Raw genomic sequence first — 18,383 nt, forward strand, 5'->3', positions numbered from 1 at the left:
TGAATACCCCTCACTTCAGCAGAGGAATGGCCTATGACTGAGCATTCACTGTGAGATGTTTTCAGCTCCCAAGCAAGTTTCTTTGCCCTCCCCACTTCTCCACAAGCTCCACACTCACTCATGTCCCTCTGGTGTGGGATGGCATTAGTCCATTGTCCTACAGAAAGTGCTGTAGGACAGTAGTGCTCAACCTTTTGGCCCTGCAGGCCGGAGGAGGGGTTCAGGGTTGGTCCATGGGACAAACTGGAGCCTGCATGCCAGGATAGGGCCCTGCACTGTCTCCTCCCAGTCCTTCATACTGGGATTGAGCTCTGGGGCAGCCCTACGCTTCCTCTGCCTAGTCCCACATGCTGGGACTGGGCCTCAGGGTCCCACCCCATCCCCTGTCACTGTGTCCTGGCTTTGGGCCAGGTGCTGCCCTGCATATCCCATCTAGACCGCAGAGCCATGGATACATGGGGAGCCCTACAGGCCAGATGACACAGCACCAGAGGCCAGATCTGGCCTGCAGGCTGGGGGTTGAGCAGCCCTGCTGTAGGAAATGCTGGCAGCAGGAAATACTGACAAGTCAGTCTTTGTCTGGGCTGCTGTGAAAATGGGCTTGGGGTCTGAATCAGGCAGAGGGGTTTTACATTATGTTCACAACTGAATCCTGCTGATTATTAAAAGGTAAAATGATATTTAATTTTAGTTTTTCTCTTGTCATTTGCATCACTGGTGGTAACACTGTGGATAACCCCCCACTCCCTTTTTTATTTTGGGTTAAGTCCAAATGAATAAGGTGAGAATAAGGTCTTTTATGTGAGAAACTATAAGCTTAACTGGTTTGAAAATCTGACCCATAATCTCCATCTGAAATCATTCCTCTCCATGATGTTGGCCAACGGTTATTTGGCTTTTCTCACCATTAAATCCTTTTGTATTAGGATGCTTGTCACAGATTTGCAGACTATGAGGCATAGAGCTGGGAAATCAGCTCCCATGGGGAACTGCTTCCAGCTTTTAAGGTTTTTGCCTTCACTCCTAGGACTGAGTCCCATGAATCAGAGGTAGCATGGAAAAAAGATTCATGGGGGTATATCTTGCCTCAGATGATTAGAGAGATGGACACTGTGTGCGCCCTGCAAATCTCAGGACATAAAAACGCTCGTAAATTACCATTGATGGCCAGTAATATGCTAGTCAATATGGAAAAGCATTTAGAAACCTGAGCTCAGCCTCCATCTGTGCAGTACAAATGCAGCATGTTCAGCTTCACTGCGTGCTCCCGCACAGATCAGATTGGCTGGGAGTGGGGGCAGGGTGAGGGAGTGCAAAGACAGAATTACTACTGTATTGAATAGCTATGATAGCAGCACCTGCCACAAAACACCCTATTGCCTTCCCTGTTGGGAACTATTCTGATGCCCTGCATCTGGTGGGGATGGCTGGCCCAGTGGAGAGGCCTTTCATTTACAATCGTTGCTAGTAGGTTGAAGCCAGCAGCAGAAAGTGGGGCATGTGTCTGATGCTCTTAGGTCCTTATTTCATGACAGTGCACTATCTCCAGCACAAACCCACACACACACACATACACACTTCATACACAGTTCTACACCTTCTTTTAAGTGGATTCTTTATAGAGTCAACCACCTGTATATTTTTTGCTTGCAGTCAGCAGGGTGGAAAGAGCCTGAATCTGGAACTTGCGTGAAAGAACTATTCACTGTGTACAGTGGAAGAGCATTCCAGGAATGGTGTAGACATACTTTGCCTGTAATGCCTCAAGGCCAACCAGATTAAACACAAAGAGGAGGACAAACACACAGATGGGAGAGGGGAGTACAGGAGGTAGGGTGACACATTTAGCCTCTCAGAAGTCATAGCTGCAACTCAGAAACTCACACCCCACCAAGCCCTGTCAGGTGAGCCTACCTTAGAAATACCCACAGTTCCTACTAACAGCAAGGTTTCATTCCTTTATTTTTCCTTTTACAATTGCTTCCAGATGCATTGTGTGACTGATGCCAGGGGTGAGTTAGAGTCTGAAGTGGTGACTTAGTACAACGCTAATCAAACATAGACTTTGAGTCTGTCTGTTCCACGTGCCCAAAGTTCTTGGTGGAGTGTGCTGTGGAGTGTCATTGCCCTGAATGGAGCTGTTATGAGAGACTGTGCTTGGGACAGCTTGAGAACAAATAGGAAGAGGCCACCTTTCAATGAAAGGCACCCTGCTAGTCACTCTGTCTAATTGTTAAGCAATGTAAAATCTTTACAGTGATTGCAATGAATAGCTGACCATGCAAAGCAAGATGCCATACTGTTCTTGACAAAGGCTGGAAATAGATGTCACCTTTAGGCTGCCATAAAAAAAATTATGATGGCACAGAGGCCAAGCAAATGGACATCCATGCCCTTGTTGCACCACAAATGCCCCAAATTTATGGCTACAGCATAGGTGTTATTATTTGTGCCTCTTCATGACAGCAGATGACTTGGTTTATGGCAGAAGAGCACAATCAGCCCATAACTGCCCATGTCCTCCAGCCAGCCCAGCAGGCACTCTTAGGGCTTCAGTGGCCCCAGGGAATGGGAATTCTCATAGCACACAGGATTGGGCCCCTGGCACCCTAGGACCACGTGTCTGGGTTCCCCCATTGGGGATTTCTCAAGCACCTGTCAGCACTCCAGTGTGGTCCTGGGGCTGGAGCTGAGAATCAATTCATTGATGGCCTCAGCCCCAGGACCGCACAGAAATATCAAATTCACTCTGGTGGAGTCATAGGGCTGAGATCACCAATCAGCTGATTGTCCTTCCAGCCCTGGACCATATCAGAGTGTAGAACTTGCCCCAGTGTGATCCCAAGGCTGGTAGTCTCAGCCCTGGGACTGCCAATCAACTGATTATCAGTCTCGGGCCCAGGATGACACCAAAATGTGTTTGACATTTCTGTGAGGTCCCAGAGCTGGGGCCATCAATGAACTGATTTGCAGCCCCAGACCCAGGACCACACTGGAGTGCTGATGGGTGCTTGAGGAAGCCCCAGTGGGGGACCCCAGACAGGTGCTCCCAGGGTCTCAGGGACCTGATCTTGTGTGCTCTGAGAGTTCTCATTCCCTGGGGCCACTGAAGCCCTAGGAGTGCTTGCCCAGAGTGGCTGGGGGGAGGGGGGGAGTTAGGGCTGCCTGTGCTCTCCTGCCATAAACCAGTCATCTGTCAAGAGACACACCTGAGAGATTCCCCAAGCACATCTCTGTAAGCAGGGAACCCTAGCTTTTCCTGTTTACAGAGATGAGCCCTGGAGATTCCCTAGGGTGTGTTTCTGTAAGGAGGGAATGCATCTCCTGCTGTTCCACAATGGGAAGGACAACAGGCAATTTGTTTCACCCACAGGAATGGACCATCCCAGTACAACTGATCTGTGTCATTTGGCAATGTCTGTTTATACCAAAAGTGAAGGCTGTTGAGCCAGTGAATGTCAAAAAAAACATTCAGAGAACCCTGCCTAGCACCTACCTCTACATAGCTTCTAGCATTATTCAGTTAGCTTCACAAGGGACTTTTGCACAGGAGGCAGTGTTATCCCCGCTTTACACTGGGGCTACAAACAGATGTTCTTTTCTTCCAGAAGAAATTATTTTATCCTAGGACAAAGTGCGATCATTCAGATCATTTTAATCTGGGACAAACCCTAAAATGGTTCATGGGATAAGAAGTCCTAACAGTTTGTCTTGGAACATTGCAAAGCATGTCTAAACAGTCATCCTGGGATTGCATCATAGAATCAGTGGCAGAAAGGCAGCACTGCATTCAGCTGCTCATTAAACCCTAATAAGAAGAGTAATGTGTGTACACACCAATCCCAGGACTTCTCTGTCCTGGGACAAACACAGGCACAACTTGTCCGAGGACAAATGCAACATCTGTTCCTAGCCAGAGGCATACCCAATTCTCTAGTCACTTACACATGCAGAGGAAGAGTCAGGAACAGAACCCAATCACATGGTTTCCAATCCTGTTGCCCATGTCCTGCTGTTGTACTAGGCAGCACACAAAGGACTGATTCAAAGTCCTCTAAAACTAAAACCCAAGGCTGATATAGCCCGGGCTAACAAAACACATCTCTCTAGTTAGGGCAGTAAGACATTCATGTCTACGCATGGGACTTGGTAGGGAGCCTGTAGCATGATCGTAAGTAATGGCTAGCTGAAGTCTCCCTTGAGAATGCTAGCACAGAGCTGCCAATGCAGCATCCAATACAGTGAAATCCTCATCCCATGATCAGTACAAAATTCTGAGTGTTGTTCGTGCTAAAGCTGTGGCCAATTAAAGAGATACTAGAGCTTTCCTTGAATGAGGTCCAAAGGTCTCCAGCCTTCATTAGGAATACATGCTGCCAAATAGCAATTGCTCTATCACAGGCCATCAGGGAGGAAATGTCCTCCATGGGCCAACATTAGCATCCCCATTGAAAGGAATATTCCCAATGAGACAGGGGTGAGTACTCTGAAATTCAGTGTAAGTGGTTGGTGACTGTTTATTGATCTGGGAAAGGTGTTAGCACTAATTGCTTTGGGTTCTGTCTTTAATCTCTTGACACCATTGGCCAAGAATTTCTGCCCCTTGGTATTAAAAAATGAGTATTAGCTCCTAGTACCTGCAAATCTGTGCTGTGTGTGTCAAGGGGATAATAGAGGGACAGGATTAGAAGGCTGACTTTCAAAGCTCAAAATTTCAAGCCAGTGTTTACCACTGATCGACCTTCACTAGAAAGGCAAGGAAAGATAAGGGGAAGAAGGAAAAGGAATGGAAAAAATCATACTGAAAAGGGCAGGAGGGGCATGCACACAGACAGGGGATACACTTACAGTGTTTTATACACTGAGAGCCAACACCTGCATCCCCTAGGAAGTTGGGCACATTGATACACCTGTCCAGCTTGATAAACCCATGAGCTGAAGCAGCAGGCACCAGCATCCCTGTGTAAAGAGACTATCAGACAAAAAGCCACGACTGGCAGTGGCAGTTCCACAGTGACTTGTCATGTTTACCTGAACTTAATAATTGACTCTTGGGCCAGGAGTTTGAATGCAGCAGAAGAGACAAGAACCTGCTTGTGGCAGCCACTTTTCTGCCCATCTCCAACCTGCAGGCTGCTCTAAGCTGCTCCAGCTGACAGTGGCTTCAAATGAAATATGCCTCATTTAGAAATCTCCAGTCTCCCTGCCCACCATCTTGCAAGGGGCTGTTCTCTACCTAGGGATTGCTACTCCCTTTCTGAATTTCTATGACCCTTCATCCCATCTGTGTAGAGCTGTAGGGAGGAAGGCTATTACAGCTGCTCTTAATATCATGGTACTCCTTAGTGTAAACTTAATCCAGTCAGGAGGATAAGAGCAATCAGTACTCTCTTAGTGGCCTGTAAGCAGTGCACAGGGAGCAGTGTGAGGCTGCAAGCATGGTCTGCTGATTTTCTGAGGAATCCTAAATGATCAAGTTGCTCCTTTTCTCTTCATGCTCCAGTGCCCTATCTGTCACAAACAGCTCTGACAGGTTCGAGTGATTTCTTGTCTGCAGTCCTGCTTGAATGGCTAACTACATTGCCACAAATGTTTAATTGCATTATAAGTGTACAGCACCCCATATGGCACCAGCCAGCCCTTTTGGAGCTGGAATATGTAGCTGGCTGCAAAAACAGTTAAGGTGCCACATCTGCCCTGGTCCCTTCCAGATGGGAGACATGGGAGCTGGGTTTCTGCACCAGTTTGAAGGAAAGGTTTAGTCAGGAAGAGCATGGCAGAGCAGCATATCCTATGGAGAGGAATACCCATCTTGTAGGTAGTGCACTGGAGTGAGACTCAGAGGATGTCTACACTGCATGCCAAGGTGGGACTGCAACTTGTGGAGATACATGTAAGCCAAGTCAGTTGCTAGAAGCAGTGTAGGTGTGGTGGCACAGGCATCAGCCGATGCTTAGATGGGCTTGCAGGAGGACTTGTTAGCCCATGCTTAGCTCTATGCTGCTGCAGTGAGACCACTCCTGGTACACAAATTAGTCTGAATCTATCTCAGATGTCACACACACTGCAATCATACCTTGGGACTGAAGTGTCAACATACCACTAGCAGTCATAGAATCATAGAAAATTAGGGTTGGAAGGGACCTCAGGAGGTCATCTAGTCCAATCCCCTGCTCAAAGCAGGGCCATCCCCAACTAGATCATATCAGCTAGGAAGCAGTCTTGGGTCTACTTCCTGGGTTTGCCACAAAGTCTAGGCAATCTGGGATGCCTTGTTTAGTCTCTGTGTGCCTCCAAGTTCCCCATCCATATAATGGGGATAATATTCCCCTCTTTATCTATTTAAAGTACAAGCTTGTTGGGGCAGGAACTTTCTGACTATATGAATGTACAGCACCTAGCACCATGGAGCAAATCTCAGGTAGAACTTCTAGGTGCTACAGTAATACAAATAATAGTAATAGTTGGAAGCATGGGTTGGTTGGAAGGGGGGAGGTAGTGCCCATTGTTTCATTTGGACAGTAGTCCTGACAAAGCATTGAGTCCTAGTGGTTTGCCTATGCCTGCTGTTTTCCTGAGCTGACACCATGGAAAATGTATCAGGTTTCCCTCTGCAGAAGTGATTCACACCTGGAAAGTCTCAGAATGGAACCAAGCTAAGAAAACAAGTCAGATCCCCCCCTGTCATGCTTCCCTGAGTAAAGTATTAGTGCTTTGCTCCTGCAGGGAATCCAGGATTCAGTGAAAAAAGCAAAAAGAAAAAATCACCAGAGGAAGAGAGGAGAGAATGCAGGGGAAAAGAAAGCAAAGTTAAAAAAATGGGAGATATAATGTATTTTTTAAATAATATGTTAATTATCCTGATTTTAGAGCATCATCTAATTCCCAGACTTTCAAAGGCAAGCAGATTGGTGACAATCATGGGGCTTATCCACACATGCTATTAAGGTGAAGCAATAAACTCCAGCACTCATTGTACCAGTTTATTGCTCTCAGGCTCCACATTTACATGTGCATGTGTGACCACAGCGTGTTGAGCTGGGTTGGAGCAGCCCCAACTGGCAGAGAGCCCAGAGCTGCTCCAACCCATCTCAGTGTACTGTAGAGGGGCTGTCTGGGTTATGAGGGTGCTCCAGTGAAGGGCTAACTGGCAGGCAACTTTGTCACTGAAGTACCCTCGTACCCCAGTCAGCTCTGTCAGCATCTACATGTGCAGTGCTGCAGAGTTAATTAATTTCCTGCTGCCGAATAAGACTGCATGTGTATACGTGAGACATTTACTGCAGAGCTAATTAATCTACTTAGCAGTAAATGTCTCGAGATGTGCCAAGAAAGTATGGAAATACTGCCCAGGACCTATCAAACCTAACACAGGAACTCGGGCAACTGAGCTATTGACTTAGATGGCACTAGTGTAATTGGCCAGTGTCAACAAGGAAAGGATAGGAAATGTGAATCCTCCATTGAAATAACTTTTTTTTGGCCCAGACTATTTTACCCCTGGGAAAATTAGGGTAAATCTACATCATTATAAGTTACACTGAGGTAGGTACAAAGTCAAAAGATCCTCTGTAAGCTCGCTGGTTGGGAAGAGCTCCGATGAGCCTGAGGCATTGGTTCATCCTACAAGTCATTTGAGGTTCATCAGCCTATAGGTCTTCAGTGGCTTCTCAGGAGGAGGGTGGACCTCACACAGTCTGTAGGATGGGACAACTCCCCCACAGTCCCAGTGAGGTTGTCAGGACCTCTTATGAGCCATTTGGCTTGAATATTATTGTTCTTCTCAATTGATGATCTTCCTTAGTCATTGATTCACGCTCTAAAATCTGCCTTAACAACATGGGTTAACACGGAGGTTTCCAGCCTTCCTGTTCCGTGCTTCACTAATACCAGCCACACTCATGTCCTAAGCCATACCTTCAAGTTCAAATATTAATATTTTTTTGTAATTGAAGGAGAAGTAACTAAATCTTGCTTCTCTCTCTCTCTTGTCCCTTTGTTCATTTTCCCCCACAAAGAAAAAAATGTTAGCAGGACTTTGGAACTCCACTGAGCTCTATTTTTAGGCAGTCATAACTCAAAAAACCCTCAGCTGATTCACTTCAAATTCTGTAGAGAAATTCTCCCTCTGTATCTTATCTAACCTATGCATTTTGGAACTAATGTGGCTTTCTCTTTTGATTTGGAGTAACAATTATGTTTAAAATAGAAAGTCAGGTGCAACCTTAACTCCCTTTGTTTGAATCTAAAACTTACAGAGACAACGTAATTTTATCTATCTATCTATCTATCTATCTATCTATCTATCTTTGTATAGCAGAATTGCAGTCTCATTATGCTACAGTATACCTAAGTTCCTATCATGAAGAGCTTATGGTAGGAATATTATCCAGAAATATCCATTAGTTAATAAAAACCTTATAGACTGGCATTCACCAATGGGTGAGGGAGGTCTTCTGCATCTTGAACCACTATATTTCTTGTACATAGGGAGGACACTATAACTGGCTGATGTGTGTTCCAGGTTGTTACTGGTGCCTAAATCACAGGGCTCGGAATGTTCCAAGGAGGGAGCTCTTTGGCTGAGGTTGTCTCAGTTTGTCTGTCTAGCACTGGAGGTCACCACTTCAATGTCATGTGTGCCAGCCAAGAGGATGGTTATCACCTGATTGGAGCTTGTCTGGAATTGGACACTCAGGACTTCTCTCACAAATGAGGCCACCATGTAACCCAGTGGCAAGTGGGTTTTGCAAGCCCCCTTTGTGCTGAGCAGAAGGTCGGGACAACGTTGAAACAAAATGAATACTTGGTCATAGTTCTGTCCAGAGTTTGCTCTTACTGGTTTGACACACTCCTTTTCTACCACAGCTACGGTTGGCAAGCCAGTCAGTGGACCAGTCAAATATTGTCAGTTGACTGATCAATTCACTGCATATTTTTTGACTGGTCAAAGATTGTAGCCATTTTAGGGGGAAAAAAACTACATTTTTTGTAGTTTGCTTGACAGAAATATGATTTTTTATTGTTTTTTGACACATTTCTAAATGAAAAAATTGTGCTTTTTCTGTGTATTATTTGGAATTATTGGCAATTTTTTACAATTTTTGACTGATATTTCACCAGTCAATTGAATTAATTTTATTTGATCAGTCAAATGCCCAACCCCAGCCATAGGTATAACTGAAGAAGGCTCAGTTGTGCAAGATTTCTAGGTACTTCCTGACTGCTATGAAACTCTAAGGCAGTAGATCTTGATCCATCGGTAGATCTTGGAGTCTCTTGCGGTAGATCTCGGAGCATCTTGGAGTTGATCCGAGGCTGGGATGGGGAGCTGAGTGCTTGCGGGCATGCAAGCGTGTGCCTCAGCCCAGCAGGTCAGTCGGTGGGGGAGGGAAGGGGCAGGGGCTAGATCGAGGCCCTCACGGTGAGGGACAGTGCCGCAGAGGCAGGAGCAGGGGTAAATTCAGTGGAGCCCCAGCTGTGTGGGACTTATGTGCTGGGGAGGCACACCCCCAAATAATTTTTTCTCCCTCTGCCTCAATCTTCCCCCCTCCCCCTCACAGACTTACCTGCTGGGAGGGGGGACAGGGGTGGCAGCTGCGCACAGTAGATCTTGGGTCGCTTTTAAATGCCAAAGGTGATCTCCTACTTAAAAAGGCTGGAGACCACTGCTCTAAGGCAAGACCAGGGCAATAAAGGTCTTGACAGCAATGACAACTAGTTCAAGCTGAGTTTTATCTGGTAATACTGCCATCCTGCCACACTAATTAATTCCTTTTGCCTCTGTGCACCTTGGCCCAAGTTCTGTTCCATGCATCTACGTGGACTTAGGTGCCTAAGTGTGATTCAGTTTCATGTATTTAAGTCATTAACATCCATTAACACAACTACTTTTGTAACACGCTGTCATCTGATCCTTAAGACTGAATCACAAAAAAGCAGTAAGGAGGAGACCCGCCCATCTTTTGCATGAACTGAATTTAAGCTAGGTGGAATAGAATTGCACTTAGGCACCTAAGTCCTCTTAGGTGCCTTGTAGACTGAAAAGAATCTACCCTTTTATTTGTCCATCTTTCCTTTATTGTGTTGTTCTTGCCAATGACTGAACAGTCTAAAATCTACATTTAGATTGTTGAAAAAAGGGCATTTTCTATTCGCAATAGCGTTTTTCCCCTCTCCACATTAATGTTATCCTTGGTATCGGTGTCACTCACCTTAGATGTCTTCACCCTGGGACACCCTGCGGTGCTAGATAAGGGCAGCAAGTTCACTTGGAATCAATCCCAGAGGACAGCTTGTCCATACAGAGTCGGCTGACAACTCAATGCTTATACTGCCTTGGTTACCATGGTAGCAGCACATAACCTAAGTGCAACCCCCAAAATTAATTGTTGTGTTTTAGATACATTAAGATGTGTAAGGCAGACAGTGTAAAGTGTTTAAAAAAGAAACATCCCTTCATGTTTTCTACAGTAAGTCTTTAGGGATTTGCCCTAAAGAGAAGGTGCAGGTGATATTTTTTAACAGAAACATCTACAGTATAGTAACTACAATTCAGGTGAATCCTCTAATGAAATTCTTTATAACTCAGTAGAATATGGAGCCAAATTCTCATCTCCATCCCAATGTTAAAAAAGGAGGCTGAAATCAGCCCAATTGGGCCAGCTGAGGCAAGTTTCAGGCAGGTGGTACCTATACCACTGTGACTTATCCCAGTAGAGACTTACTTCTGATTCTTTCAGGGTAACTCTTCACTAGATTCAGCATATTTACTCCAGTTTAGGAGATTGCATCATCTGTCCTCTACTCTTTTATAACAGTACAATGCCAGTATAAACCTGCTGGGTTTCCAGGCCTTAGGGAAGAATCTGAAGAGCATGGGATTGCAAAGAGGTTCACACTGGTGGACCTCACCCCAAGCAGGTCATTACTGCTGCTGCTGATCAACAAGTCAGAGAGAAGCCAACTTGACTTTCAGATTCCAGGCAAAGTTAGAAGTGTGGGCACTTGTACATGTGATGGGGGTTTAAGCCCCAAGGTTTAATTCTATGCCCCCTAAATTGAAATGGTGGGTTTTTAATTGAAACCCACCATTTCAATTTTTCCATCACATTACAGTGAGGGGCCCAATCCTTTTTTTTTTTTTTTTCTCAGAGCCAGAGCCTGCCTGTGGCCAAAGGGTGAGCTGCCAGTGGTCCAAGCAGCCCCTGAGCTGTAGGGGCACCAGTCCTTCCCTCCCTGGTGGTGGTGCACCCCAGGTCCACCTGGGTAGGCTGCTAGCGAGCTGGGTGCTACCCCAGCTCAGAGGTAGCACCTGGGCCAATCCAACTGTTCCCCAAGCCCGCCTGGGGCGCAGCGCCTGGCAGGTTTCCAGCAGGCAGACTCAGGGAACACTTGGATCAAGCCAGGTGCTGTCTCCGAGCTAGGGAAGCACCTGGCCCACTAACAGCCTGCCTGGGTGGCCCGGGAGGGGGGGGGCAGCACTGCTGCGGAGGGAAGGACCAGGGCCCCCTGCAACTCAGGGGCCCCTCAACCCACCAGCAGCTTGCCCCCCAGCTGCAGGCAGGCTCCACCAAAAACAAAAAAAATGGATCAGGCCCCTCACTGTTCTGCCTTCAGCAGATGCTTGCTGAAGGTAGAAGAGGCAAGGGGCCTGATCCTTTTTTCAGTGGAGCCTGCCAGCCTCTCCCGTGGCTGGGAGGGGCAGACCGAGCAGCCCCTGAAATCTGGGGGGCCCCAGTCTTTCCCTCCACAGTGGCAGTGTCCCCCCAAGCCTGCCCAGGTAGGCTGCTAGCGAACCAAGTGCTGCCCCAGCTCAGAGGCAGCACCCAGCCTGATCCAACTCTTCCCCGACCCCAAACTGGAGCAGCACCCAGCCTGCTAGCAGCCCACCTGGACAGCCCCATGAGGCACTGCCACTGTGGCAAGAAGGACCAGGACCCCCCACGGCTGAGGGGGCGAGCTGACAGCTGCAGTTGTAATTTAGTTTGCAACAATGCAAAGTCATTTAAAACCCTCAAAAGCCTTGTACATGTATATTCTGATGCCATTAAGCCACACAAAGTGATATTTTTGTCACGTGTATGTGTTAATGGTGTCACGTGTACAAATACCCTGTAAGTGTATATAGCAATACACAATAAACATCTGTGTATCTGTTGATATGGCATACTGCATTACTGAAGAATAAACCCATTATACCAAGGAAGTGATAGTGTAAGTGGGAGGGAGTGTCCAGGGTTATAGACATGGACATCACCTTAAGGGAGGGGGAGGGGCAAAAGTAGCCACTGCCACAGCTGGCAATTGCCTGCTCCATTACTGCTGGCAGCATGGCAGCTGGTACTGCTCGATATACCATTGCTGCTCAGGGTATGGGGCATGGAGCCAGCCTGTTACACCTCTGCTAGAAAGAGTACTTATTAAGTAAAAGTTTCAGACAGACAGTAGACTCCTTTATTCAGGAAACTGCAGAAATGCGGCTACACACAGATGTAATACTAATGCCTAGATTGGTAAATTATACAGCTCCCACTCTACTCACAAAGGGTACATCCAGGTGTTACATTTTGATCAACCTAACCAGAGGTAAGTTGAACAAAATGCCCAATCATAGTTTCTAGGGGTCGGAAGGGACCTGAACAGATCATCAAGTCCACCCCCTGCCCTGGGCAGGAACGAGTCCTGGGATCATAATACCCCAGCCAGGTATCTAGCCAACCTCCTCTTGAAGACCGCCAAGGTAGGGGAGAGCACCACCTCCCTTGGGAGCCCATTCCAGAGCCTGGCAGCTGTAACCGTAAAGTAATGCCTCCTGATATCAGGACTGAACCTACTCTCAATCAAATTGTGGACGTTATTCCTTGTTATCTCAGGTGGTGCCCGGGGGGTGTTCAGAGGATTTAGTGAGTTCAGAGGGATTCATTTGGCCACAAAATAGCATGCCTGCCTGATCTAAGTTAGTGCACCTCAGGAGGTGCACTAACTTAGATCAAGAAAGGGTCAACCTAGTTTTGGAAAGGTTTAACCCAATCTCATGAATGCCTGCACACATTCGAAGCACAGCTCCATGGGAAAATCCAGCTGCTTGCCCCAGCCCCAGGGTGATGCTGTTCCCATCTCCCAGACTGACTGAGCTAACCAGTCAACACCCCTCTGTGGATCCACTAACCCTCCCTCGCAGACCTGCCAGCCCCTACCCCAACCCTGAGTTACATCAGGCTCCCTGCGCAGCTCCAGGCAGCAGCTCCTGACTGTACACACCACTCCTGGTCTACATTTAAGCAGCTTACAGTAAACCATATGAACATAGTCTGGGTGAGGCAACTGGCTGTATATATCCTAAGGCACACAGGACACAGTGCAGCATTAAAGGAAACTGGAGCAGAACGGAACATAATTTTATAAATGCTTATAAAACTGAAAGCATAAAATCAGATGAGGAGGGTCCAATATACAAGATGAAGGCTCTTACCCATGCAGCAGAATATGGGTTTAGGAATTTCACTTTAGGAACTCACGCTTGAAAAATCCCATCATAATATACATTCCCAACACTCAAGCAGTAACAGGTCTTCAGCTGGTCCAAATCCAACCTGACAGGGATTTTATGGTTCTAAGTCTCATCTAAGCTTTTTACACTGCTCTGACAGTGTGAAGGGGCCTTGTGAATGGGCATGTATTACAGTTGTGCCCAAAAGGCCACAGTATAGGGAGGTCTTAAAAGAAATAAGAAATGGACATAAGTCTTTTTGAAATATTTGTCTTGCTAGCATCCTGGAAAACATCAATACTGAAAGGGTTACCAGTAGAAAATCCTGGGAAACTGTTTTATTGTGCAACAGGAACCTTTATATCAATACCGTAGAATGAAAATGAAGCTGCCTTTGGTTTAATTGAATTCATGCATGAACATGACTGGAGGATACAGTACACTGCCCCCTCGTATGCTGTTGTCTGCAGAAACTGGCATGCCCTAGCCAGACATATGATCTTCTTTTCGATGTGCTGTACACAGAATTGCGAACTCTCATCCTATCCATTGTGTATAAGGCCAGAAAGGACCATTAGGTCATCTAGCCCAGTGATTCTCAAACAGGGTGCCCCAGCCCTGACTAGCCCTGACAGTGAGAGAAGGTAAATAAGATAAACATAGGCTCTGGTGAGGAAATACATATAGGCTCTTTCCTTCCAGCCACTCCTGCTACCCCCACTCACTGCAGGCAGGCTACTCCCTCCTAGCTGCTCCTCCTCTCTCCCAGTCCTTTTTCAGGAAGGTAAGCAGTATAATAAATACATTCCTTTTTAAAATGGGATGCTGCTCAGTTTATTAAAGTTATGGAACGGTGCCTCAAGGCTAAAAAGTTTGAGAATCACTGATCTAACCTGACCTCCTGGATATCACTCTCTGTTAAGTGTTACCCAGTTACCCAGTACTGTGTCTAGTCATGTGTGTTTGATGAAAGCATCCCTTCCAGAATAGAATCCAGTCTGGATCTGAAGACATCAAGAGAAAGAGCATCAACCCCTGCCCTGGGTACCAGTGGTTCATCTCTATCACTGTTTTGTGCCTCAGTTTCCTTAGGTACCTTCTAATTTAGCTCCACACCCAGACACTGTGCAGACCTTGCTGGATTTAAATCAGAGACTGACTTAATTGCTAACATCCTTGCAAACTTAAGACCCAGTCCTGCAGCCTTCTGTGCCAGTAACTCTCCATTCCCCTGCAGAGCCCTGCTGAAATCAATAGGACTATGCACAGTCCAGAGGTGCTAGAAAATTTACATTGTTTCTGTAGAGGAGGGGCGACCAAACTTCCAAACCCTTCTGGCTACAAGCCAAAATCTTGTCATAGCTGAGAACCATGGGACACAAAATGTTGGAGATGCACATGTCCCTGAGCCAGCGATCTCTTTTGTTTCTTCAAGAGTAACATTTAAACTGCTTGGGAGTTGCATGTGACTCACAAGCCATAGTTTGTCTACCACTGTTCTATAATGCATCATTAACTGAGCACATTCTTCATGTAAGCTGCATGTACAGGTATTCAAATGCTGAGGCCCCGAAGAGTGGAGAGCTTGCAGTGCTGACACTGTGCAGCCAGAGAGTGAGCTGTGCAGGCTCCCTTAGTCAGCCTGATGACAGATGGTAGTAGTGCATAGGGCAGCCCTGAGTTGGCTGACCCAGACTGCCAGTGATCAGCCTGTGTTCCCCAGAAGCACAGTGTGGGGATAGTGAAGGCTGTGTTCTCTGTTCCCTGCTGGAGCTGCAGAGTCCAGCAAACCACACTGTCTTCCTGGGGGTGGAGGAGGAAAGAGAAAGGGGAAATGCTAGAGGACTATGTTCTCTTCAGAGAGAAGCCACAGAATGTACAGACATTCACTCTCCCTGGAGACAGTCTCCTGGGAATGATTTAACCCTGTTGTTCCCAATTATTTTTCTCTTGGAGCGACCATTTTTACTCTGGGAGAAAAAGCCTGAACATTTGTACATTTGTGGTTTCTCCTGGGAGAACAGTGACTCTCCCAAGAGAAAATGAATGTCTGTACAAGGCCATAGGTGTCTTTCCTGAGTTCTTTTCCTGGTTTGCACAAAGTAATAAGACATATCCCTTCCAGATTCTACACCGGTAGCTAAGGGTACTGGAAGTCAGCCTTGTGCTACTAAAGAATCACTGAATGTGCACTTCAACTCCTCCTTCATGGCCCCTGTAGAGAGCAGGATTGCCAGTATTGCCTTCAACATGCTCATATCTCATTGAGACAGTGATTATAATCCAGGCTAGGTTTCAGCCCATCAGCCGCAGGGGTCAGAAAGAAAAATTTTCCCTCTATGACCAAATATTGTCTGTGCTGTCTGTCACCATTCTCTGAGTCCTCAGAACTTGACCACAGATGAACATGGGACAGGGTGGGTCAGCACACTGAGGTGAGATGGAGAATGCCTGGCTGGTGAGTTTTATATGCCCCAGGCTGAACAGATCACCAAATTTGGATTTAGGAAGGAATTATTTGCTAAGTCACATTGGCAGGGACCTCCAGACTTTTTCACCTTTCTTTGCAGCATGGATTGCGTCTCCCCTTCTGGAAACCTAGGCATGTCTCAATTAACCAGTGCTTCACCATTGCCAGAGCTCTGGTACCACCTCAATCTCTCCTGTTCTCTGCCTGTACCAGTTTAGGAGTGAATCTGTTGCATCTAACAAAAATCTTTTGGGCTTAATATAAGAGTATTAAGAACCCATGTTACATATGTCAGACTAGATGTAGTGGTCCCTTCTGTGCTTAAATGCTATAAAATTTAACTATTTGACACAGGAATTCAAGATGAAACCATAGTGGATATACACAATGGAGCCGAGTTATGGTCACATCCCTTTAGCATTTCCTGCATTTTCAGAGCATAATCATGCAACTTGAACAGTATTTTCTGTGAAGTTTATTACTTTTATGAAAGAAAAAGAAGTTAAACATAAAAAGAATAGAGATTTGGGCCCAAATTCTGTCCATAGTTACAGCTATACAAACTACCGTTAACACATAGGATGATTGAACTGGTAGGATTTAACAAAGGCAGAATTTGACCCTGGACTAGCAATCCAAGTGGTCTTCATTTCCATGACTGTGTCACCATTCAGGCACAAGATTCAGTCAACCCCTCTACCCCCTGTGCTCATCTCTTGACAGCAGTCTCAGTAGTGTATTGCATTTCCCAGCTCTGATCTCTTGTATCATGTACTAACATGTGTGGGGCCAGCTTGCGCTATGAAATGACAGTCTATCTTTTGGCTCCTACTGCTAATGTGACAGCTTGTGCTGATAAGAGCCTGGCTCACTTCCTCTTTTTGCATATCTTTCTCAGGTCGTTGCACTGTCATCATGGAGTCTCCTGAGAGATGCAAGCTACTATACACTGTCTGTTATTGCACTCATTGTGGTAAGTTTTTAAGGTTATTATATCTATGCTTCTGTTTGGAAAACCTGTATTGGTAGCAGGATTGTCATCAAGGGCAAGTTAAAGCATAGACACTGTAATCTTGGGAGTAAGATCCTGACTCCAGGAGTCTTGTGCTGACATCCAAAGATCAGTATTATTCACAAAAAGAATGATTTGTAGCCATCTTAGTGGTAGACGAAAGCTCAACCCAGGTGTAATGGATGTAACACTGCTGGCCTGAATCTGCAGAGCCTGAACTGCCCCATACATTGCATGGGGATACTAATTCTGAAACCCAGTGCTCTGACCTCTCATCAGGCTCTGGAGTAGCTTCCTGTCCTGCTCTCTGGGTAGGTGAGAGGGTAGCTGAATCCTCTACCATGCCCCAGTGGCCCTGCTACCAGGAAGTCCCTGTGGAAAATGTGGCATAATTTGCCCCTATAAGAAGGAAATCAGTCAATGGCTACAAAATGTTCCTTTGTGTCAGGCATGTTCACACATATGCATGTGGTATATGACTAGCCACGAACCCTGCAATCAAAGGTGCAGGATGCTTTCAATAACACTTTGTTTCTTGTTTTCCAAAATATTTAGCAGCTATGAAAATCCCCTTACTGCAATGCTGGAGCCTAGATTTAGGCAACAAAGCTGTGATTTTCAATCCTTTTCCCTCAACAGTGCCCATCAAGTCCAAAGGGAAAGGCAGTATTACACAGGCCACAGACAGTGAAAAAAAGTTAGCTTAAGAATTTGAGTGTAAAACCCTACATCAGTTAAACGTTATATTTCTAGCCATAATCGCAACAGTCAAGAAATGAAAAAAAATGAGTTTCCGACAACCAGATTACATGTTGTGTTGTTGTCTGTCATCCCCAATTTCCATCTTGATCATGTAGCCTAAAGTTATCAAATCCCTACCAAACATGGGGAGTAAGAAAGAGAGCTCTCCTTAGATTTGATTTAATACATTTGTACTGCTAAAGTCAGGACTGCAGTGGGGAAGTGAATTTTTCCATTGCGTAAATGTGTCTGATTTGAACTAAATAGCATTACAGTTTTGTCACTATGGGCATCTGTACACATGCTCCAGGGTGTGTGTGGGGGTATGTTTTAATTAGAGCGGCTCTTGGAAGCTGCTCTAATTAAAATGACCACAGCGTCTCATGTATTCAGAGTCCCACTTTCAAAATGACGGTAGGGTGTTTTAACTAAAGTTTGTTGGACAAGCTTTAATTTAAGTGCCCTGCTGCCATTTTGAAAGGCGGGGACTCTGAATACATGAGACGCTGCAGCAGGCTGGAGCATTCTGATGAGGACGCTCTAGCTAGCTCGAGTCTGCTCCAGTGTGTTCTGATCAAAATACATTGGAGCACATGTAAAAGTGCCCTATATTTATTTCTCTTCACCTTTATTGTCTGGGCCTGCATGCTGCCACATACACATATGCT

General features: G+C 46.0%; 1 protein-coding gene across 1 annotated transcript in view; it reads left to right on the plus strand.

Moving 5' to 3' along the window:
- SLC24A3 (solute carrier family 24 member 3) overlaps positions 1 to 18,383 on the plus strand; it is a 437,684-nt gene that overhangs the window by 353,481 nt on the left and 65,820 nt on the right. The window contains exon 7 of the mRNA XM_006015414.3: positions 16,861 to 16,935. Within this exon, the coding sequence (XP_006015476.1) occupies positions 16,861 to 16,935 (75 nt within the window). The remainder of the gene's footprint in view (positions 1 to 16,860; positions 16,936 to 18,383) is intronic.

This window comes from Alligator sinensis, unplaced genomic scaffold (genome assembly GCF_000455745.1).
Source record: "Alligator sinensis unplaced genomic scaffold, ASM45574v1 scaffold140_1, whole genome shotgun sequence".
Lineage (NCBI taxonomy): Eukaryota > Metazoa > Chordata > Crocodylia > Alligatoridae > Alligator > Alligator sinensis.